The 24,362-nt window shown below is 33.3% G+C and overlaps 6 protein-coding genes across 10 annotated transcripts; all 6 read left to right on the plus strand.

Annotated features, from left to right (window-relative positions):
- Nucleotides 1-5,084: 5,084 nt before the first annotated feature.
- LOC101500682 (uncharacterized) lies at nt 5,085-6,116 on the plus strand. The gene has a single exon (XM_004507460.4). The coding sequence runs from the start codon at nt 5,138-5,140 to the stop codon at nt 6,008-6,010; it is 873 nt and encodes a 290-aa protein (XP_004507517.4). The 5' UTR covers nt 5,085-5,137; the 3' UTR covers nt 6,011-6,116.
- Nucleotides 6,117-7,387: 1,271 nt separating this feature from the next.
- On the plus strand, nt 7,388-9,011 carry LOC101511264 (uncharacterized). Its single transcript, XM_004507406.4, has one exon. It carries the CDS (start codon nt 7,718-7,720, stop codon nt 8,615-8,617), a length of 900 nt encoding a protein of 299 aa, XP_004507463.1. The 5' UTR covers nt 7,388-7,717; the 3' UTR covers nt 8,618-9,011.
- Nucleotides 9,012-10,401: 1,390 nt separating this feature from the next.
- On the plus strand, nt 10,402-11,534 carry LOC101512246 (uncharacterized). The gene has a single exon (XM_004507409.4). The coding sequence runs from the start codon at nt 10,544-10,546 to the stop codon at nt 11,426-11,428; it is 885 nt and encodes a 294-aa protein (XP_004507466.1). The 5' UTR covers nt 10,402-10,543; the 3' UTR covers nt 11,429-11,534.
- A 1,308-nt stretch (nt 11,535-12,842) lies between these two features.
- Nucleotides 12,843-14,081, plus strand: LOC101511913 (uncharacterized). The gene has a single exon (XM_027336132.2). It carries the CDS (start codon nt 13,008-13,010, stop codon nt 13,890-13,892), a length of 885 nt encoding a protein of 294 aa, XP_027191933.1. The 5' UTR covers nt 12,843-13,007; the 3' UTR covers nt 13,893-14,081.
- Nucleotides 14,082-16,312: 2,231 nt separating this feature from the next.
- Nucleotides 16,313-20,576, plus strand: LOC101511584 (uncharacterized). 5 transcript variants are annotated; one of them, XR_012163684.1, is made up of 3 exons: nt 16,313-17,352; nt 17,464-17,558; nt 20,070-20,576. XR_012163684.1 is itself a non-coding variant. In XM_012717802.3 (3 exons), exon 3 carries the CDS (start codon nt 18,459-18,461, stop codon nt 19,344-19,346), a length of 888 nt encoding a protein of 295 aa, XP_012573256.1. In that variant the 5' UTR covers nt 16,313-17,352; nt 17,464-17,558; nt 17,967-18,458; the 3' UTR covers nt 19,347-19,481. The 5 variants fall into 5 exon arrangements, 4 of the variants coding, with proteins under 4 accessions (XP_012573256.1, XP_073226384.1, XP_012573257.1 ...); XM_012717802.3 differs by lacking the exon at nt 20,070-20,576 and adding an exon at nt 17,967-19,481; XM_073370283.1 differs by lacking the exon at nt 20,070-20,576 and adding an exon at nt 18,013-19,481.
- A 1,096-nt stretch (nt 20,577-21,672) lies between these two features.
- On the plus strand, nt 21,673-23,153 carry LOC101512573 (uncharacterized). Its single transcript, XM_004507410.4, has one exon. The coding sequence runs from the start codon at nt 21,976-21,978 to the stop codon at nt 22,861-22,863; it is 888 nt and encodes a 295-aa protein (XP_004507467.1). The 5' UTR covers nt 21,673-21,975; the 3' UTR covers nt 22,864-23,153.
- The last annotated feature ends 1,209 nt before the right edge of the window (nt 23,154-24,362 follow it).

A 24,362-nucleotide genomic window follows, 5' to 3' on the forward strand; every position in this document is an offset into this window, starting at 1 on the left:
GTTTTTTTATCTTTTTTTAGGGTTTAGGGCATGTACTTACTATATGAGTTTATTAGGTTGGCTGGAACGAGAGTGGTCAGCCAGTTGACCCCAACAGCTCCATGTTTGTAAGCTACATTGGGGCTGTTGTTCGTCAAAATGTCCCAATAACAATAGACAACTGGAGAGATAAGGCGTTGAAGGATGCCAAAGATATCATCTGGAATGACATTCAAGTAAATATTTTGATCTACTCTTTTGTCATTTATAATTTTTTTTCTGTAAAATACATTACTTATAATTGTTTTCATTGCAGACCACTTTTGTTCTTGATGAGGAACGAAAGTCATATGTTTTGAGAGTTGCTGGGAAAATCCATCGTGGATTTAGATCCCATCTCTCAAATTTCTATCTAAAAGATAGAGAAGGAAACACAAATGCTGAACCTCCAAAGATATATCAACATTATATATCAAAGGATGAATGGAGTGCATTTGTTTCCAAACGTTCTGACCCGGCGTTTGTCGTAAGTGATTAATTTATTAGCATTTGTGTTTTATTATTCATATTCGTAGCGTATTTTAAATTTTTACACAATTGCTATTTTTTTTTTATATAGAATATTAGTAAGGCAAATCGCGAACGGGCAAGCAACCCAAAACACCCATACAAGAAATCACGTATGGGATATGCACGCCTTGAACAAAAAATTGTAAGTAATTAAACATCACTTGTAATTTGTATTATAAACTATAGTGTGTAACTAATTTGTATTATTTTGTTTATGATTTTAACGAATAGAGAAAAGACACCCAAGCCGATCAACCCTTGGGTCGTCATATCTTATGGAAGGAAGCGCGTGTTAACAAAGAAGGAGTGGTTGATAATGAAAATGTCAAGAAAGTTGTAGAACTTTGTGTAAGTATATTATCACTTTAATATTTTTTAATATTGTATTTTAAAAATGCTATTGAACTTATCTTTTTAATGTTACATGTATTTTAGGAAACTATTGAACAAAGTTCTGAAACTCAAGAGGGCAACAAGGATACGTGCAGGGACATTCTTGGGAAAGTGTTTAATGTCCCTGAGTATTCCGGTCGAGTGAGGGGGAAAGGATTTGGCGTAACTCCCAAAAGCTTTTTTCCTCAAGAGAAGCGCCAAAAACCTTCCAACGAGGAAGTATTAGAGAAGCTCAGAATCTTATCGGAGCAAGTGGCACTCTTGGTGAATACGAATAAAGACAAGCAACTTCCGGTTCAGCTCCAACCTGAAATACAAATGGAGAGTGAAACCGGGAGTTGCAACGTCGGTTTGAAGAGTATTCCCGAGGTAATTAATTACTTACTACTTACTTGCTTATGTAATTACTTATGTATTAAACAAACTTATATATTAACTGTACTTATGTTTTAACTATTGATGTAGGGTGTCACTACATGTGTCCTATACTTGTCCTCGCCGACTCAACGGAAGGTGGGAAAAGGAATATTGCACAATACTTCGGGAGAAGTATTGCACAATATTCCGATCCCCGCGGGCCATGTCAAAGTATCGCCTACGGTTGCTTTCGAACCAACTGCACCGTTGCCCATACCGGACAACGATGGAGATATGAAGTTCTTAAGCGACGCTATTGGCAGTTACGTGGCATGGCCCACACACCTTGTTGCCCTCGAAAAAAAGATTCCCAAGGACAAATCAGTTACATCTCCCGAAAAGGTTTGTCACATTTATTGCCTAAGGTTTTTTATTTTTTCAGATTCAATAAACTAACATTTTACCTCATTTTTGTAGGTCCAAATAAATAAACCACCCCTACAGCCAAAAAAAGGCAGCAGACCTCAAAAATTGGAGGTTAATAGGGCTGCCAAACTACAAAGGCTGGAGGGTAATAAAGCTGCAAAACTTGCAGCAACAAAAAATCTGGATCGGGGAAAATCGGTCGCTGCTGCTGCTGCTCCTAATAAAAGTCAGCCACGCCTTGGTAAATACGGGGCGTGTCTTGACATCCAAATAAAAAGGAATATATACGTATCTGAATGTAGTTAATTAGGTTGTATATATGTATCTGAATGTAGTTAATTAGGTTGTAAATTACAGAGTTACAGAGTTACATATATGTTAATAAAGTTACAGAGTTCTGATTTCTGTTCTACTGATTGTGTGAACTGCTTATGGTATTTGAATATGTTTTGTTGTTGTGTGCACTGATTGTGAAGTGATTTTGGATCAAAATAATTTTGGATACAAAGATAAAAGACAGTGCTTTTTAAAAAAAATGCCATAAAAAGCTAAAAAGCGCTTTTCATTTCAAATAATTAATTTACAGCGTTTAAAAAAAAAAAAAACACACACATTTTACAGCACTTTTTTTAAAAAGCGCTGTAAAATGTTGTTATAAAGCGCTTTAATGGTGCACATTTTATAGCGCTTTCGTGAGAAAGCGCTATAAAATGTACAACAAAAGCGCTGTAAAATGCACACCCATATATGAAATTATGGGTGGGCATTTTACAGCGCTTTCTTGAGAAAGCGCTGTAAAATGCAGACCCATAATATGAAAATTATGGATGTGCATTTTACCGCGCTTGTGTTAAAAAGCGCTCTAAAAGCAGACCCATAACTCATATAATGGGGTGCATATGACAACGCTTTTATGAAGAAGCGCTGTAAAATGTGCATAACAAGCGCGCGTTATATTTACATGTTTTATAGCGCTTTTTTAAAAGCGCTGCAGTATCATTTACAGCGCTCGATTCCACAGCGCTTAATTTTTTGAAAAAGCGCTGTAAATGGCTTAAAAAAAGCGCTGTAAAATGCGTTTTTTCGCGTAGTGGATTAATGAGTTTTTTGTAACCAAGTTCAGTCAACTCAGTTTCATACCCATGAATTATCTGTCTAATCCCAGGATTAATGAGTTTTTTGTAACTAGAGGTAAAACTCGCGTCAAGCCAGTTTCAACATTCATAAAAGTAAAATCGATAGATGAATAGATTTAATTAATATACGTGAATCATCATTTAAGTCCTGAAAATTATATGGGTATGATAAATTAGTTCTCCAAATTTACTGCATGACAAATCAGTCCCTGAAATTTAATATTGTTAATCCAGTTAGCCCTTCTATCATTGCAAAATAGAGACCAACATAAGCCTTAAAACAAAGCATGCCCTAAACAATGTGTAAGCTAACAGATTTATGAAAACATGCTTTCCTCATAAGCATAAGCATGCCCTAAACAACCTGCAAGCTCAACATTCCTAACTCTATTAGATGATAGTTGGACTGAATTGATTGACGGTCTTTAATTTCATAGATCAATTTGTCATTTCGTAAATTTGAAAACTAAATTGTCAAGACTCCTTCTAGGGTCTACTTGGACCGACTCATTTGAACTTCTGAAATACGCTTGTGAGATTGTTCGAGATTGTTTATAGAAACAACTTATTAACTTCACCTTATTTCCATATGATCTTCAAGATAGCTTATAAAAACAACTTATAGCTTTATTAAAAGTAGTTTGACTATTTTATCTATTATAAAAATAGCTTCTTCGTAAGTATGTACGATAAACGTCTATGCTATAAGTTTTTAATAAAAATGTTTATCCAACACTGATGCTAGTTTCACCCCTGTTTTTTTTTTTTTGGGTTACACTGAATTCACGTAATCCACGTGAACTTAGTTCATGCTAAGGAATAAATTAAATTTACGTAAATTACATAAATTCAATTCACCTAACTTATTTGAATGTAACTAGAAAAAAAAAATGGACGAAACTAGTACCAATGTTATTCAAACAAGGCCTTATTCAAACCGTCTAATAAAAAAACTAACCCACCCTGACAATAACTTTGTACTGAAGAGAGTGAGGAAACTTGTATCCAGCAAATAATACATCAGGGTCTCTATGAAGTTGCGTGAGAAGAACAAAACAAAATTAGGATTCATTCATTCATCAATTCATGAAGAGAAAATGAAATTAATAGAATACAATAATATTATAATGCATACATGCGGAGAATGTTGGCTATAGTATGATCCTCTCTCTGTGTCCCTCTCATAAGATACCTTTTTTTTTCACACAAAATTCAAATTCACAAAAATTAGTATTAATAAAAATGAACAAAAGAGAGTGATGATTGAGGCATATTTTTTGGTTCCTTCAGGAACAATGAATCGTTCTTTATGATCAGGAGCATTCATGGTTTTCTTTTGCTATTTTTTAGTACTTTTGGAGCGGTCAGAGGTGGAGGAAGAAAGGAGGGGTGGCGGTGAGGGTTTGAAGAAAAAAAGAAGAGGGGAAGATATGGATGAATGAGAAAGAGAGAAAGAAAACAAAAAGAAGAGAGAAACATAAAAAAAATAAAAAAATGGAGGTATTAAGAAACAGTGGTCTGCACTTAATGTATATTGCGCTTAAATACAGTTTATGGATATGTTATAAGTTTTCTGTCTCACAAATATTTATGTTAGTAGATAAGATCACATAAACCAATGCTCATTGAGAAAATACCTAAGGAATGATAAATCATCTCACCTGCTCTTAGGAAACAGAATAAAGTTCAATGTTTATGTTGCATACTTACCTCATGGCATTGGTATTTGCAAACTTCCCTACCAAGCAACTTCCTTTTGCATAAGAAACTGTATGGTGCCAGCATCCTGTTTGTGTTGTGTATATCATTACCTTACACCTTTTAATTTCATGTTTCATATCTGAAGCTAAAGATTCATGTTGCCCTTAATTCAGCAGACAAGTTTGCAGTCTGAATGTTGTTTAACATTATACAAAGGCTTCCACACATGCATGCTCCATAAATTTTGAATTATTTTATATCATCAACCTGTAAAGATGCCATTTCTCAAACAACCATGTGATTCCAAAGTTAATTATGTTAGGTTGAGTTGGAAGGCCTACTGAGTAGGAAGCATTCAATAAACAATGCCATTCTAAATCTGAGATTCAAATCAAGATGATATAATTGCATGCCAAATCAATGACATCAAGGAAAAAAAAATTGTACTTGTCTCCCTCAATTATTTTGCTATATATATGAAGCAGAAGCCAACCACTAAAATTCAGAACAAATTGTGCATATTATCTCCTTCTCCTATAGTCTTCTATTGTGTTATCTTACAAAAAAAAAATAAAATGGAATCAAACACAAAAAACTCTATGCATATTAGGTGCAACAGTTTACCTTCTGCACCTCACCCTCTTGTACCACAATTCCATGAAAATTTGCAAAGATTGAAGGATTCTGAAGCCACATCCACTTCTTCAATAAGCCACAAACTAAGTGGCTTGATGGATTTGCATGATTGTGCTGATAAGTTGCTGCAATTGTCAACTACACAACAAACATTGACACTTGAATGCGGTGAAAAATCGGTTGATGATTTATTAGAAGGATCTTTGAGGCTTCTTGATATTTGTAGCACAGCACAAGATTGCTTATTGAGATCAAAAGAAAACATGCATGTGGTTCAATCAGTTATTAGAAGGAAAAGTGTTGCTGGAGTTGAATTCACTGTTGAAGGTGAAAAATACTTAACATCAAGGAAAATGATTAAAAAGGAAATTCAAAAGGTATTAAGAAATTTGAAAGGAATGAAAAATGAGTTGATTGCTTGTTCCTCAAGCAAAGATAATGAAAATTCTTCTATCTTTGTCATGTTAAAAGAAGCAGAAGCAGTTACTGTGAGATCCTTAGAATCTATGTTGTTGTTTGTATCTGATTCCAAGGGACAATCAAAGAAAAGTATATGGTCAACAATGTCTAAGATGATGCAGCCAACAAGAGTATCTTGTGATTATTCTCAAGAATCAGATTCAAATGAATTTGTAAAGGTGGATGCAACTTTGCAATCTCTCATAAGTCACAAGGTGTTATCTGTTGAGAATATTCATAGCCATATGGAAAATTTGGAGATTTGTATTGAAGATTTAGAAGGAGGTGTTGAGCAACTTTCAAGGCAACTCATTAGAACAAGAGTTTCCCTTCTTAACATCTTTAGCCAATAGTTTTAGACTCACAAATTCAATTTTGATCTCATCTCAAAGATGTACATAAATGTAATTAAAACTTGTTCTGTTACTGAATATACAATATTATACACAAGGATCAAATTATAGCTACTATGTATCTCTTTCTTTTTTTTTTTTTTGCCACAAATTCATACTATACTTTTTCTTCATATTTTTTATAATACCTAGTCATATATAAGAAGAAAAAAACCAATTAGTCAAGATTAAGGAAAAACATTTATACATCTAAAACATGGGTTCGTATTCTTTATAATTAACTCTTTTAGTAACCTTACCTAATACATTTATACATCAATATTAATATTAAGTACCCAAATACATCAAAGTTAAGTACCTAAAGTATATCAAGATTAATTTTGTTTTTTTTTTTAAATAGTTAATTTTAAATTGTATGCATATTCTTTAAAAACTAAATGTATTCACATTTTTTTTATAATTAGCATTCTTCACGAGTGTAAAAACAAAATACATGGGGTAAACTCTCCTATAGTTTGTGGAACAAAACTAGAGGAAAGCCATCAAGAGAGAAAATACATTGTTCAAAATATGGGAAATCTCTAGGTTTTGTCCCATAATATAGGCAAGTTCTCCCTTGATATATTGAAGGCTCATTAGGTTAACTTCACAAATTCCCCTCTTTTCAATTGTCTCTTGTAAAAAATATTCTGGAGATAATAGAAAGTATGACTATATTTTTTATTTTAAATTATTCAAATTTCTAGGGTGACCATATCTTGAAAAAAAAAGATAATATTCCCAAAAAGAAAAAAGAATAAATAAACTTGTTATTTTATTGCAATGTTTGAACCACCTGAGATGCCAAATTGCCCACCAAAGTTGAATGATATTTTGTATTTTCTTTAATGAAACTATCTCTTAGTCAAGTCTTATTTCTCACATATCGGTAATAAAACAAAATAACATAACAAAAATAATGAATGAGACGTAGGAGGAGGAGTATCATTAGCAGTTATAAACTTCTACACATCAAGGGATATAAGGTGGTGGACTCAACAAAATACGAACAAATATTAATTACTAAGATTAGTTGTTGCAAAAAAGAATTATCATATGCGGTATATGCCCACATGGGGTTCAAAGTCAAATTAAATCCATATTGCTGTCAAAAAGATTACATGTTTAGTTAGGTTGATGATTAAAAATTAAGTGCCTGCACATGTCCTTTTTTTTATGATCTAAAATTCAATGAACAACGTGATTTTTGTCTTCCTACAATGAGATAGTATATTAATTATTACTTCCCTTAGTTCAGGAAAGACTGCATAAATACAAGTTGCTAATATGTACAACTAATTCAATCTGTATTTTCTGTACTATATACTTCATTTATAATACAACAAAAGTGATTCTATTTTCATAAGTTAATTTTATACCTGCATTAATTGCATTGATGGAAAAAACTTGCAATGCATGCGTGTGTTAAATGAAAAATATTAAGCACTTAGTTGTAATGTTCCTGTGTAAGAGACATTGCATTAAACATCACTGAGATTTTTCATAGATCTGAATCTAAATCAGTTAGCCTTTATGGATTTTTGTTACTATTTTGATTCCTTATGTCTCTTCAACTCATAATATATATTGAACTAATCTGAAATCTCAATGGAAATAAGATAGATCCAAATTCAAAAGAGCTTTTCTTGTCTTCTGTGTTAAAATTTAATGGCAAACACTTTTTTTAATCCAACTTCACATCACCAACCTCGGTCGAAAAGCTTGCCATCTAAACCACACCCTCTCATTCTTCAATGCAATCAACACTTGGCAAGTTTAGAGCCTTTAGATGTAATCAACTCTTCATCATTGTTTGGTGGAAAATTAGCCGATCTTCAAACCTTGCATGATTGTGTTGAAAAATTGGTATTGTTACCTCTTACTCAACAAGTCCTTGTTCAAGCGCGTCAAGAGAAATGGATCGATGATCTTTTAGATGGATCGCTAAGGCTGCTAGATGTGTGTTCTGTTGCAAAGGATGCTTTAATTCATACTAAGGAATGCGCGCGCGAACTTCAATCAATTATGAGAAGAAAAAGAGGAGGTGAAATGGAAATAACTGCTGAGGTAAGGAAATTTTTGGCTTCTAGGAAGGTAGTAAAGAAAGCAATTTCCAAAGCATTGGAGAATTTGAAGACAAATGTGAAGAAAGGTAAAGGAAAATTATCACCTAGTAGCAATAAGGAACATGAAACAGTGACTTTGGTTAGTTTGTTAAGAGATGTTGAAGTGGTAACTCTTTCCATGATGGAGTCATTGCTGATCTTTATCTCTGGACCGGCACAATCAAAACCGAGTAACTACTGGTCTTTGGTTTCAAAGCTTATGATGCAGAACAAAAAGGTTTCTTGCACACAAGAAGGTGATAACAACGAGTTTTCCAATGTTGATGCTGCATTGCAATCTTTTGTGTTTCATGTGACAAGAAAATCGGACAATGTCAATCATTTGCAGAACCAGTTGGAAAATTTGGAGTCTGTTGTTCATGACTTTGTGGAAGCACTTGAAGCTCTTTTTAAAAGATTTATTAAGATTAGAGTTTCCCTTCTCAATATCCTTAATCACTAGTTGTACAAATTTGCATGAATGCTTTTGTAATTATGTCATCATGCTAATGAGTTTGGCTTCTAGTGTTTTAGCTTTATGAGATAATCATTGTCCATATTTTCTCTTATTGTTTATTTCTTCTGTTATTCTGTTTCCTTGCAACTATGACTTGGAATACTTTTTGCACTTTTATGCATATTCCATTTCATATTGAAAACCTTTTTTTGGCTGTAAAATTTATCTTTCCAATTTATGTGTTGAAAACATACCACTGTATGTACTAATACTTGTTGATGGTTATCAATGGTGTTATTTTCTGCATCTTTTTCTACTGTTAGTCCCAAGGTTAATGAACTTATATCATTGATTTCAATATAAATATAGTAATCCATTTAGAGGAAGGTTTTTAAAATAATCCACTCTTTTCATGTTTAGAGTTTTAGACCCAAAAAGTATGGTTTACTGCTTTGTATATAGGAGCATGAAAGATTGCTTCTACTACTATTTGCCAACAGAACTATATGGCTAATATTGATAATTGGGATGCAACTCATCTATGATGAGCAATTCATTTTAGAGAATAGGGTAAAAATTATCAAAACTATTGATTAACAAATCAATTATAAATATTATAGGTACATCATAAGCTCACAACAAATCACAAATAAGTTAAAATAGCAATAATTGGTTTTCTCACTTTATACTCTACTCAATTTAGAGATTTGAGTCAAATCATGATAATTTTTTTATGGTTGAGTGTGACGTCAAAGAACTTTCATATGCCTTCTAATTTCTCTCTTATCCAACCCCATATGCATTCAAATACCTACTTTCAAACCAAGACTCAAGAAGACTGCATTAGAAACTTGTAGGTAACTTTAAATGTAAAGCAGCACTCTTTTTAATTCAAAATGTAAGTGGAAAAAGGTAGTTGAAACTTGAAAGTTACTTAACTTAGGGTGAAGGGATGTTATAACAAAACTACAGTTGTTAGATTTAAGTTACAGCAAATACTTCCTTCCAGTCACACCTATAGTTTTGTTATAACACTACATGACCCTAAGGTTGGATTGGATTAATAACAGAACTCTCCTTTCTTTATCTTATCTTTCTATGTATCCCTTCAATACACATCTTAGACTTCATTGGAAGGTGAGACAATATTAACGATTATAAAAATGGACAGAAACCAAAGCATACATGTTTTTGATTTGTCTTTCTAATTTTCAAATCACCAGCACAAAACAAAGGCTACAAGAAGTTAATAACCACTTACACTTGGAAAAAGTAATAATACTCTTTAAAAATTATTATTTTAAACGTGAACTTCTGCAAACCATCATGCATCAACTTAGTTTTTCACATGTCAATGAGACAGGTAACTGCAACAAACAAAATGATAACATAAATAAATAGGTGTCTAGCTGGGAAAACTGCATAAACATCGCCGCCAAGTAACCAATATAACAGTAGCTGAAGATCAAAAAGACTTCCCTTGTCTTCAATATGTCCTGTGATAGGCAGACAATTTCATGGACTAAAAGGTAATTATGCTAGAAAACAGGTCTTCTAACCTCCAGGCTCCAGACAAAAGCTCCATTTACAATGCATGCATAATGCATTGCTAAGTACAAAGTATTATATTGTAAAGATGCCATTTTGTAAGAAACCATGCGGTTCCCAAGAAAAAAAAATTGAGAAATGAGTTGGAAGCTTGATGCATAGGGAGTACAGCCAGATCATGGTGAGGTAGCTGAGATCGTAATCAAGAAGATATAATTGTATACTAATTAGGTGACATTTGAGGAACAAAAATATTCTTCTTGTCTCCCTTTATTGGTTACTTTTGTTTGCTATATATGAAGCGAAAATATTCAACCATTATAACTCAAGTTTTGAAACAATCTCTTGTATACCTTCTGACTTTCTGTTCTCTAAGAAGAAAAAATGGCAGTCAATGAAACAAAGACAAAGAGCTCTCTGCATCTTCGCAGCAACAGTTTTCCCTCTACATCTCACCCTCTTATATCACAATTTGAGGATAATTTGCAAAGATTGAAGAGTTCTGAAGGAACTTCTTCACTGTCATCATCTTTGATATGCCACCGACTTAATGAAATGCAGGATTTGCATGACTGTATTGATAGGTTGCTTCAATTGCCAATTGAACAACAAGCCTTGATTCAAGAGTGCAACGAAAAATGGGTTGATGAACTACTAGAAAATTCTCTTAGAATCTTGGATATCTGTTGTACAGCAAAAGATTGCTTATTGTTATCTAAGGAAAGCATCCATGAACTTCAATCAGTCATCAGAAGGAGAGGCAATGAAACTGGATTGGTAATTGAGGGTGTAAAATACTTGGCTTTGAGGAAGAACGTGAAGAAGCAAATCCGAAAAGCCTTAGCAAATTTGAAAGCAATGAAGAATGAGTTTATGGCTTCTTCTACAAAGAAAGACAATAACTCTTCACCTATGCTTGGATTTTTGAAAGAAACAGAAGCAGTCACCTTGAGCTCACTAGAAAAATTATTAGAATTTACCTCTGATCCAAAAGGACACTCAAAACACAGAAGATGGTCAGCAATATCCAAGTTGATGAATCCTAAAAGAGCAGTCTGTGACTCACAAGAATCAGACACTAATGAATTTGAGAAGGTGGATACCACTTTGCAGTCTCTCATCAGTCACAAGTCTTCATCTACTGAAAATTTTCAAAATGACATGGAAAATTTGGAGATGTGCATTCAAGATCTAGAAATAGGAGTTGAGCACATCTCAAGAAAATTAATTAGAAATAGAGTTTCCCTTCTTAACATCTTCAACCACTAATCATACTGTCTAATGATTTGTGTGCACTCAATTTTCCCCCATGAGTGTTAAAGAACTGTACATGATTGTGATTATATCTTCTCTTTGATACTGAATATAATTTAATTTTAGGGATCAAACCCTTATTAGTTCAACATCTATAGCTCTCTTGCTCAGTTCCTTTCAAAATATTATCTTTCAATTTATTCTCCATTAAAATATGTTAAAAGGAAATAGAAGTTAAATCAGTCAACAACATAATAAGGCTCTTACTAAATTTCTGTTTCTGTTTTGGTAAAAACTAAGATGAGGGATAAAACTAAAAAGTAAAATAAAATAATTAGACTGCAAATTAAGTATGCCAACATGATACTCAAGGTCAATTTGAATCATATCCTAGTTGTCAATCTCAAAACTGCCATTAGGTTCATGATTAAATAAAAACCTTGCACATGTTCTGAAGTTTTATATGCTAATAATAGTGATAAAAAAGTTAGTTGTGTTTCCTCTACTGAGGACTAGTGAATTAATTAGTATTAAACTTGGGAAACTAACACGCATTAATCCCGATTAAAGAATTAGATATGAAATTAAGAACACTGCAAATGTAGCCATCATTATGTACTAATTGTATTAATACCCAAACAGGAAGATTCCTCTTGCCTCTAATTGATCCACAGAAGGCACACAGATTCCAAAGCTGCATGTTATTGTAGAATAGAATAGCTTCTTTGTCTGCAAACAAAAGATATAATTGCCATTAAGATGCATGATCTGCAAAGATTGAAATTTTAAATTAGGAACATGCAGCGATGCTGTTTATCCATGTGATTCCAAGAATAATATATAAGGATGAGTTGGTAGTTTGGTGCATCTGAACCATTGCCGCTTCAGCCAGAGAATAGCAACGAAGCTGATAACCAAATCAAGATGATATAATTGTTATAGATTACAGTATATTGATCATGATTGTGATGCTTCAGATTATTTTATATCTGACTATCTATTTTTCTTGATCAAATATTCAATGTACACGGTTGTTAAATCAAAGCTCAGATCTCACATTTATTCACAATCAAGTAGTTTTATTTTGTAAGTTAGACATGAAATGATATTCAAAGATAAAAAAATTGGTGATCATGATTCATGAAGATTTGAAAAATGGGTTGGTCTCTTTTTCACTTACACTTATAGCTTTATTTTAATGCATGGAAACAACAACTAATGCAGTTGTTGTCTCTTCAATAGAGACATGCTTAGAAGTATTGCAGCCATTGTTTTTTCCATCAGAGTAGTCCACACGTGTATGCAGATAGAATATGAATTGCATCGAAAATATCATAATCATGGAAGTGAGAGAGCAAAAAGAAACAAAGTATTAGTTGGACAGTTTCTTCATGTGAGACACTATAACATTTTTATGGCAATGTTTAGATCCAAATCTTGATAAGTTGGCACTTATTGATATTTGTTTAAGATTAGATTCCTTTTCTCTCTAACACTCATAATATATATTGGAAAAATGACATTCAAAGAAGGTAGATCCAAAAACTGAAGTCTACAATCTAATCAAAGCTAGCTTCTATTGTCCTTAGAAAAAATGGAAGCCTTACCTTTGGATACAAAGTCCCATTTCCATGCTCGTTCGAACAGTTTGCCCTCTATACCACATCCACTTGTTCTACAATGCAATGACCACTTGGAAAGGCTAAGATCATCATATGAAACCTCTTCTTCCTCTTCAATGCTTAACCACAAACTAGAAGGGTTGCAGGATCTTCATGAATGTGTTGAAAACCTTGTGCAGATTCCCCTTATGCAACAAGCCTTTCTCCATGAGCCTAAGAAAGATCTGCTTCTGGATGGATCTTTGAGGATGCTCGACGCATGCACGGAAGCCAAAGATTCTCTACTGCATACAAAGGAGTGCATGCGCGAACTTCAATCAATTATGAGAAGAAGAAAGGGAGGTGATGTGGAGCTTAGGTCAGAGGTTAAAAACTTCTTGACTTCTAGGAAAGTTGTAAGAAAGGCCATCTCAAAGGCCTTGGCAAAATTGAAGTGTACTTCAAAAACTAGCAACATTTCATCTACAAATAATAAAGATAATGAAACAGTAGCATTAATTAGCTTATTACAAAATATGGAAGTGGTCACTCTATCAACATTTGAGTCACTTATGAAATTTATCTTAGGCACAACAGAATCAAAGTCAAGCAGCAGCTGGCTTTTGATTTCCAAGCTAATGCAGACCAAGAAAATAGCTTACTCACAATTGGAAGAGGAAAGTGAATTTGCACAACTTGATGAGGAATTGCAATCCTCCATATTTTCACAAACAAACAAATCAGAAAACATGAAAAGGCTACAAAACCACTTGGAGAAAATGGAATTGCTTATTCAAGATCTTGAAGAAAGGCTTGAGTTTTTGTTTAGGCGTTTGATTAAAATTAGAGTTGCCCTTCTTAACATCCTCAATCACTAGTTAAGATTATCTGGGGCATCAAATTTTTGTAACCGTATATATTTGTATGCAGAAATTATAAATATGAATATCAAGTTATTATGATAAACTGAAGATTATCACTCAAATTTTAGTTGCAATATCATCATTGAGCATTGATTAGTTATTTCGTTCATCGGAACAAAAAAATCATGAAAAAATTATCTTTCACTTGGCTAAATTAATTAATTCAAGTGGTGATATCAATTCTCAATTGCATCATGCATCAAGCAGGTCTATATTTCGTACAAGAACAAATGAATTTCCATGAAACCACTTCATAGCTCAAATGGAATTATTTAAAAGATAAAAATAGTTAGCAAGAACAATATCTTAGCATTTCTACTTTGGAATTAGGATTAGTAATTTAGTACCAAATGATATACCGAAGAATCCAAGAACACTTGGATTAGATGGTTCAGATCTTTTTCAATTTAATTAGAGATTCTAGAATCAAATCCAGCCCTGGAAATGCAACCACGTTAAAATCTTGAGAACTAGTTTAGCCGCCCATTGTAGTCCTACCCATTTGAGGGATTGCTCTTTGTAGTTGCACCAAGAGAATACTTGTTTTACACAAGAAAATGATATATTGAAGTCAAAGGCCTACAACATTATATGATTAATAGCGATAATAATTTGTTGGTTGCGATGACACAAAAATATTGTGAATTTTTACTCATGTCCAACTACACTTACAATCAAATGCTCCCTTTCAAGTCAAGACTAAAAAAACTGCTGTAGAAACCTATAGGCAACTTTGAATGTAAAAACACCTTTTTTAATGCAAAATGTGAGTGGTAAAAGGTACTTGCAAATGGAAAGAATAGCTCTCACACTCCTTTCCTCATTTCCTGTCACATTAAACTGTAAGTGACAATAGTTACTATCCTAAAACGGCAAGAAACCAAAACATACGCGTTTTCTATTTTATTTGTCCTTCTAATTTTCAAATCACTAGGATCAAATTAAAAGGCTACAAAAAATAATGTAAATCACTACCACATGGAAAAAGTAATAATACTCTGAAAAAATTATTATGTTGAACATGTACTTCTGCAAAATTTCATGCATCAATTAGTTTTTCACTTGCTAATGAAACAGATAATTGCAACAAACAAATGGTAATATAAATTAATAGGTGTCTAGCTGGGGACGCTGCAGAAACATAGCAACCAAGAAGTAACCAACCAATATAACAAAAGCTGAACATCAAGACTTACCTTGCTTTCAATATGTCCTGTCGTAGGCAGACAAAAGCTCCATTTACATTGTAAAGATACCATTTTGTAAGAGTCAAGTACTCAGTCATCATCCATGATTTCAGTTGAATTTGCCATAAGAACTTTTGTGCTTTCATATCCTTCAGAGGCTATGGATGCATTTCCATAATCATCATCACTATTTGATCATTTCTTTCCTTTCCAATCTAGGTATTCGTTCTTGAAATGCCCCTCTTTCTTGCATATGAAACACTTCATTTTAGACTTGTCCTTTTCTTTATTCTTGAACTTATTCTTCTGTTTTTGATTCTTCTTCTCTGCCTTGGCCTTGAAAAACAATCCCTCGCCACTGTTTTCTTATTTCCCATCTGACTTCCTCTTCAATTCTTTAGAGATTAGTGCAGTCTGTACTTCTTCTAATGACAAAGAATTTCTACCATAAAGGAGTGTATCACACAAATTTTCAAGAGAGCTTGGTAATGAATTTATCAACAATAGGGTCTGATCCTCATCGTCTAATTTTACATCAATAGTTTCAAGATCTAAAACAATCTTATTAAACCCATCCATATGATCTTCAATTGACCTCCTAGGTTGCATCTTGAAAGTATATATCTTTTGTTTTAAGTATAAACGATTCCCTAATGATTTTGTCATGTCTAAAGATTCTAACTTGAGCCAAATACCTGTTGCAGAGGTCTTCTTTGACACTTACCTCAGAACCTTGTCTCCAAGACTCAAGATTAAAGCACTATGAGTCTTGTTCATGATATCCTTCTTCTCTTTTTCTGGAATTGTGGATGTCATGTCTTTCTCTCCTCCCAGTGCTTCTGCCAAACCTTGATGAACCAGCAACGCTTTCATCTTGAGACGCCATAACCAAAAATCATTCTTCCCGTCGAATTTCTCAAGTACATACATGTCATTTTTCCTTTGAATCAAATACACCCGTGCTCTTGATACCAGTTGTTGTTAAAAATGGAAATCAATCAGTCAATAATCCAAGAATGTTCTTGGTTTCTGTAAAACGGAGATTGATCAGATTGAGGTTAATGTGAAATATACCGAGATGAGGGTGACCTATTCACATATCCTTTATTGTATCAACAACTTGTGGGTAGTCTTAATTATTTGATAATTAACCAACCTGACATATCATTTGTTGTTCAACAAGTCAGTTCATGCACTCTCCTCGCCACCTTCACTTGGAAACAGTTTGTCGCATACTTCGCTACTTGCTAGGTACCTCTCAACAAGGTTTCTTCTTTTCCATTGGCACAATTTCCAAATTGATTGCCTATAGTGATGTTAATTGGGTTGTGTGTCTCGACACTCAGCGAGTTGTCACCGGGTGCATGTTTCTCGATTCTTCATTGATATCATGGGAAACTAAAAAACAAAAAAGAGTCTTTAAATCATCTACGGAATCAGAATATCATGTCATGTCTACTATTTGTTCTGAGATGATTTGGCTTCGTGGTCTTTTGGCAGAACTTGGATTCTCTCAAACAAAGTCGACGTCTCTCTATGCTGACAATACAAGTGCTATTCAAATTGTTGCAAATCATGATTTTCATGAACGCACCAAACATATTGAAAGATTGTCACTCTATCCGTGAGGCCTATGATAATCAGATTATATCCATCTCTCACATCAATACTCAGTTTCAAGTTGCAGACATTCTTACTAAAGTTATTCCTCGCCCGCGCCATTAGTTTCTAGTTAGCAAATTGATACTCCTTGACCAACCGCATCAATTTGAGGGGAGATGTGAATCAGGAAATAATATTAATGAAAACGCTGTTTCATTTTTAAAAGGAATAAAAATAAAATAAAACTAAAAACCCTATTCTTCTCATTCATTCTCCAATCCCTTGTGAAACCTAAAAAAAATTCACTCTCAACCATATCGTCCTCCATTTTTGTTCTCGTTCTCCGTCCTCCTTTATCTTGTTCTTTGTTTTTCGTTTTCGACGTCGTCATCCTCCATCTCATTCTCCATCACCATTTTTGACGTTATTCTCAACCTCACTCTTGTTTTCGAGCTCAGCATCGTTGTGAAAGGTACAAAGAAGCGGATTGAAAGAAAGAAAAAAGTTATGAAGTCTAACTCCTTGCACTAACGGTACATATTCCATTCAGATCTGCAAGGTTGCCTTTGTGTCCATTTGTAGAAGCAGTTGTTGTTCTACCAGAAGGATGTTATGGGCATGGATCGGTAAGTGCTCGCGGTGCTGCTCTAAGAGATAAGAGGGAAGCAATTGTACGCTCCCTGATTAAGGTTTACAACCCTTACATTAAAAAGACTAACATAGAATTCTTTCGGCAGATAATTACACTTATTTATCCTGAGATTTGACGGTTGAAGTCGTACCTGCTATTTTGAGAGTTGTTGGAGAACAGACATAGCCGATTCTCCATAGAGTGAGTTGACGACGATCATTGTCATATATTTTATAATGATATGATTATTATTTTACTTGTTTTCTATATTAAAGTATTTATTGAAAATTTGGGGAACATTGAAATTTATCTCGATTTCGTCAATTATTTAATTTAATAATCGTTGTTATATAATATGTTATTAGTTTGATTTAGGTATGAGTTAAAGTATTTAAATATTGAATTGTTATGGGATTATCATACGCGTTTTTATTTTTATTTGTCCTTCTAATTTTCAAATCACTAGGATCAAATTAAAAGGCTACAAAAAATAATGTAAATCACTACCACATGGAAAAAGTAATAATACTCTGAAAAAATTATTATGTTGAACATGTACTTCTGCAAAACTTCATGCATCAATTAGTTTTCCACTTGTTAATGAAACAGATAATTGCAACAAACAAAATGGTAGTATAAACTAATAGGTGTCTAGTTGGGGATGCTGCAGAAACATAGCAACCAAGAAGTAACCAACCAATATAACAGAAGCTGAACATCAAGACTTCCCTTGCTTTAAATATGTCCTGTCGTAGGCAGACAAAAGCTCCATTTACGATGCATGCATAATGCATTGCTAAGTATTATATTGTAAAGATGTCATTTGGTAAGAGTCCATGTGATTCCCAAAAAAAAAATTGAGAGATGAGTTGGAAGCTAGCAGCATGGTGAGCATTTCCATATAATGGGTGAGGTAGCTGAGATCGAAATCGTTATGATATAATTGCATGCAAATTAGGTGACATTTGAGGAACAAAAATATTCTTCTTGTCTCTCTTAATTGGCTACTTTGTTTGCTATATATGAAATGAAAAAAGCCAACCACTAAAACTCAAGTTTTGAAACAAACTCTTTATACCTTCTGTTCTCTAAGAAGAAGAAATGGCAGTCATTGAAACAAACCCAAAGAGCTCTCTGCATCTTCGTAGCAACAGTTTGCCCTCTACATCTCACCCTCTTATATCACAATTGGAGGACAATTTGCAAAGGTTGAAGAGTTCTGAAGGGACCTCTTCAGTGTCATCATCTTTGGTATGCAACAAACTTAATGGCATGCAGGATTTGCATGACTGCGTTGATAAGTTGCTTCAATTGCCAATTGAACAACAATACTTAGCACAAGAGTGCAATGAAAAATGGGTTGATAACCTACTAGAAGGATCTCTTAGGCTCTTGGATATCTGTTCTACAGCTAAGGATAGCCTATTACTATCAAAGGAAAATATGCATGAACTACAGTCAGTCATCAGAAGAAGGAGAGGAGGTGAAACTGGATTCACAGTTGAGGGTGTAAAGTATTTGGCTTTGAGGAAGAACATGAAGAAGCAAATCCGAAAGGCGTTGATAATTTTGAAAGCAATAAAGAATGAGTTAATGTCTTTTTCTTCAAAAAAAGACAATAACTTTTCACCTATGATTGGATTCTTGAAAGAAGCAGAAGCAGTCACCCTTTGCTCACTAGAACATTTGTTGCTATTTATTTCTGATCCAAAAGGACAATCAAAGCACAGAAGATGGTCAGCAATATACAAGTTGATGCAGACTAAAAGGGCAATTTGTGACTCACATGAATCAGACATAAATGAATTTGAGAAGGTGGATGCCGCTTTGCAGTCCCTCATCAGTCACAAGTCTTCATCTACTGAAAATTTTCAAAGTGATTTGGAAAATTTGGAGATGTGCATTCAAGATCTAGAAGTAGGAGTTGAGCACATCTCAAGAAAATTAATCAGAAATAGAGTTTCCCTTCTTAACATCTTCAACCACTAGTCATATTGTCTATATGATTTTTGTGCACTCAATTTTCCCCCATGAGTGTTGCATTACTGTACATGATTGTGATTATATCTTATTTTTGATACTGAATATTATTTAGGGATCAAACCCTTATTATTTTAACATCTATATCTCTGTTGCTCAGTTCCCTTCAAAATATTAACTTTCAATTTCCTTTTTTCTGCAAAATATACTCTCCATTAAAACAAGTGAAAAGGAAATAGAAGTTAAATCAGTCAACAAACTTTTTCACTTCTAGAGTCACAAAAGAAGTAAAGTAACTGATTAATAAATTTTAGTTATTTATTCAATCAACAGTAAATATTAGAGTGTAATATACATTTTGCCTTTGTAAGCATGTTAAAGGACAATTCCATGTTGCTAATATTAGCTCTTGATAAATGTATGTTTTTCTTTTTGGAAAAAGTAAAATGAAGGATGAAAGAGAAGGAGGATTAAATTAAAATAATTAGATACTTCTTCGTATTAAGTATGCCCAAATGACACTTAAGGTCAATTTGAATGCATATCATAGCTGTCAATCTCTCAACTGTCATTAGGTTCACCATTAAATAAATACTATGCACAAGTTCTCGAGTTTTATATGCTAATAATAGCAATAAATAAGCTGGTTATGATTCATCTACTGAGTACCAGCAAATTAGTTTTAAAATCAGGAGCTAACATGCATTATATTAATACTGATTAAATAATTAGATATGAAGTTAAGGAAACTGCAAAATGTAGCCATCATTATGTACTCAGTATTAATACTCAAACAAGAAGATTCCTTCTGCCTCCAATTGATCCACTCAAGACAGACAAATTCGAAGACTGCATGCTATTTTAGAATAGAATAGGTTCATCTACTGCAAATAAAAGATAACATTATTGTGAAGATGTGTGATCTGCAGAGATTGAAATTTTATATTAGCAACATGCAGAGTTTCTGTTTATCCATGTGATTCCAAGATAAATATATAGGAATGAGTTGGAAGCTTGGGGTACATGAAACATTGCCATATCAGCCAGAAAATATCAAGGAAGCTGAGCACTAAATCAAGATGATAAAATGGCATTGGTTTACTTTATATTGATCATTGTTATTGTTGAAGAATCTAAGGGAAATCAGATTTGATTTTCTTTTATTTTATATTATTCCATTTATTTTTATTTTATGATTTTGTTATTACTACTCATTTTTAATATTGTAATTTCTTTTTCTATATAAATAGTTTAAGACTGTAGAAATAAAATATGAAAGTATTTTTTGCTTCCTTTTACTTTCTTTAGGTTATGATGCTTCATATTGATTAATGTATGCCTAACAACCTATTTTACTTGATTAAATATTCATAGTGCATGGTTATTGAATCATAGCTCAGATCTCACATCCATTAAACATCAAGCAGTTTTATACTTTAAGTTAGACATGAAATGAGATGCAAAGAAGACACATAAATTGGTGATCATGATTCATCAATATCTGAAAATTTGGTTGGTCTCTTTTCACTCACACGTTTATAGCTTTATTTTAATGCATGGAAACAACAACTAATGCAGTTTTTGTCTCTTCAATAGAGACATGCTTAAAACTATTGCAGCCATTGTTTTTTCCATCAGAGTAGTCCACACGTGTATGCAGATAGAATATGAATTGCATCGAAAATATCATAATCATGGAAGTGAGAGAGCAAAAAGAAACAAAGTATTAGTTGGATAGTTTCGTCATGTGAGACACTATTCTAACATTTTTATGACAATTTTAGATCATAATGCAAAATGTGAGTGGCAAAAGGTACTTGGAAATTTAAAGAATGACTCTCACACTTCTTTCTTCCTTTACTGTCACATTAACCTATAGGTGACAATATCTACTGTTATAAAAAAGGCAAGAAACCAAAACATGTGTTTTTTATCTGTCCTAATTTTCAAATCACTAGGATAAAAAGAAAAGGCTACAAGAAATTATTAATCACTTCAACTTGAAAAAAGTAAGAATACTCTTAAAAAATTATTATTTTGAACGTGAACTTCTGCAAACCATCATGCATCAAATTAGTTTTTGACGTATTAATGAGACAGGTAACTGCAACAAACAAAATGGTGACATAAATTAATAGGGGTGTCAAGCTGGAGACACTGCATAAACATTGCCACCACCGAGTAACCATTATAACAATAGCTGAAGATCAAGACTTCCCTTGCCTTCCATATGTCATGTTGCAGGCAGACAATTTCATAGACTAAAAGATAATTATTCTTCCTTTACAATGCATGCATAATGCATATTGTTTAGTATAAAGTATTATATTGTAAAGATGCCATTTTGTAAGAATCATGCTATTCCCAAGTAAAATATTCAGGGATGAGTTGGAAGCTTGGTGCATGGGGAGCATTGCCAGATAATGGAGAGGTAGATAAGATCCAAATCAAGATTATATAATTGCACACATATTACATATTAGGTGACATTTGGGGAACACAAATATTCTTTTTGTCTCCCTTAATTGGTTAATTTGTTTGCTATATATGAAGCGGAAAACCCAACCACTAAAACTCAAGTTTTGAAACAAACACTTGTAAATCATCTTCTAACTTTCAGTTCTCTAAGAAGAAGAAAATGGCAGTCATTGAAACAAATACAAAGATCTCTCTGCATCTTCGCAGCAACAGTTTGCCCTCCACATCTCACCCTCTTGTATCACAATTTGAGGACAATTTGCAAAGACTGCAGAGTTCTGAAGGGACCTCTTCAGTGTCGTCATCTTCGGTATGCAACAAACTCAATGGCATGCAGGATTTGCATGACTGTGTTGATAGGTTGCTTAAATTGCCAATTGAACAACAAGCCTTGGCATTAGAGTGCAATGAAAAATATATTGATGACCTACTAGAGAGGTCTCTTCAAATCTTGGATATTTGTAGTACAGCTAAAGATTGCCTTTTGCTATCAAAGGAAAGCATACATGAACTACAGTCAGTTATCAGAAGGAGAGGCAATGAAACTGAATTCACAATTGAGGGTGTAAAATACTTGGCTTTGAGGAAGAACATGAAGAAACAAATCCGAAAAGCATTGGTAAATTTGAAAGCAATGAAGAATGAGTTAGTGGCTTCTTCATCAAAAAACAAAGAAAATAACTCTTCACCAATTTTTGAATTTTTGAAAGAAGCAGAAGCAATCACCCTTTGCTCACTAGAACATTTGTTACTATTTATCTATGATCCAAAAGGACACTCAAAGAACAGCAGATGGTCAGCAATATCCAAGTTGATGCAGCCTAAGAGAACAGTTTGTGATTCTCAAGAATCAGACACAAATGAATTTGAGAAGGTGGATGCCACTTTGCAATCTCTCATCAGCCACAAGCCCTCATCTACTGAAAATTTACAAAGTGATATGGAAAATTTGGAGATGTGCATTCAGGATCTAGAAATAGGAGTTGAGCACATCTCAAGAAAATTAATTAGAAATAGAGTTTCTCTTCTTAACATCTTCAACCACTAATCATGGTGTCTACATAGCTTTTGTGCACTCAATTTTCCCTCAAGAGTGTTACATAACTGTACATGAATGTAATTACATCATCTTTTTTATACTGAATATTATTATCTAGGGATCAAATCCTTATTAGTTCCACATCTATCTCTCTTGCTCAGTTCCCTTCAAAATCTTATGTTTCAATTTCCTTTTTTCTTCCAAATATTCTCCATTAAAGTAAATTAAAGGAAAGAGAAGTAAAATCAATCAACAAACATTTTCACTTAAGAGTCACAAAAGAAGTAAAGTAACTGATTAATAAAATTGAATTATTTATTAAGTCATCTATGAATGTTAGAGTGTACTATACATTTTTCCTCTGTATTTGTAATCATGTTATAGGATAATCCCTTGTTGCTAATATTAGCTCTTGATAAATTTGTTTCTCTTTTTGGTAAAAAGTAAAATGAAGGATGAAAGAGGAGTAGTAAAATAAAATAATTAGAAACCTCTGCAAATTAAGTATCCCAACATGACACTCAAGGTCAATTTGAATACATATCCTCCTAGATGTCAATCTCAAAATTATCATTAAGCTTGTGATTAAATTAAAACCTTGCACATGTTCTCAAATTTGATATACTAAAAATAAGCTGGTTGCATTCATGTAATGAGAACCAGCATATTAGTATTAAAATCTGGACTAACACGCATTAAATTAATATTGATTAAATAATAGAGTCTAGTTGAGGACACCGCAAAATATAGCCATCATTATGTATTCATTGTATTGATACCTGCACAAGAAGATTCCTCTTTTGCCCCCAATTGATCCACTGAAGGCAGACAAGTTTAAAGAAAACATGCCATTTTAGAATAGAATAGCTTCTCCTTCTGCAAAACAAAATATATTATTGCCATTTAAATGCAAGATTTTCAGAGATTGAAATTTTATACTAGACACTAGCAAGTAGCAACATGCAAAGATGCTATTTATCCATGTGATACCAATTTAAAAATTCAGGGATGCGTTGGAAGCATTGCCAGAGAATAGCAAGGAAACTGAGAACCTAATGAAGATAAGATAATTGCTTGCTCATTAGGTGACATTTGAGGGGTGAAACAATATTTTTCTTGTCTCCATTGTTCACTTGCTATATGCCTCTATATTATAGACTCTAAACAAACTCTACATATTATCACTCACCATCTAATTAGAAGGGCATTTGAAAAGACTGAAGAGTTCTATTTCTAAAGTCATATCTTCACTTTGTAACAAGTTTAAAACCTCTAAAATTCAAGGCTTACTGGGATAACGAGTAAAGTACTCTAAAATTAAGCATATTCACTCAATTATAAAATTAAAACATCTTTTTAAGTGGTTGAACTCAAACAGTTAATATTTTGGACTTTCAGTTAAGAACGAATCGTTCAAGAGAATCTGAGTTTCAATCTTTGCTGAAACAATCATTGGTTAGGCTTTATCTATCTCCCAACCAAACTTTGGATTATCAATTACTCTTTCC

This window comes from Cicer arietinum, chromosome 6, assembly GCF_000331145.2.
Source record: "Cicer arietinum cultivar CDC Frontier isolate Library 1 chromosome 6, Cicar.CDCFrontier_v2.0, whole genome shotgun sequence".
Lineage (NCBI taxonomy): Eukaryota > Viridiplantae > Streptophyta > Magnoliopsida > Fabales > Fabaceae > Cicer > Cicer arietinum.

Bases quoted from the DNA above. Each gene is read 5' to 3' on its own strand.
- LOC101512573 (XM_004507410.4), top strand. From the start codon at position 21,976: ATGGCAGTCATTGAAACAAATACAAAGATCTCTCTGCATCTTCGCAGC.
- LOC101511584 (XM_073370284.1), top strand. From the start codon at position 18,459: ATGGCAGTCATTGAAACAAACCCAAAGAGCTCTCTGCATCTTCGTAGC.
- LOC101511264 (XM_004507406.4), top strand. From the start codon at position 7,718: ATGGCAAACACTTTTTTTAATCCAACTTCACATCACCAACCTCGGTCG.
- LOC101500682 (XM_004507460.4), top strand. From the start codon at position 5,138: ATGGAATCAAACACAAAAAACTCTATGCATATTAGGTGCAACAGTTTA.
- LOC101511913 (XM_027336132.2), top strand. From the start codon at position 13,008: ATGGAAGCCTTACCTTTGGATACAAAGTCCCATTTCCATGCTCGTTCG.
- LOC101512246 (XM_004507409.4), top strand. From the start codon at position 10,544: ATGGCAGTCAATGAAACAAAGACAAAGAGCTCTCTGCATCTTCGCAGC.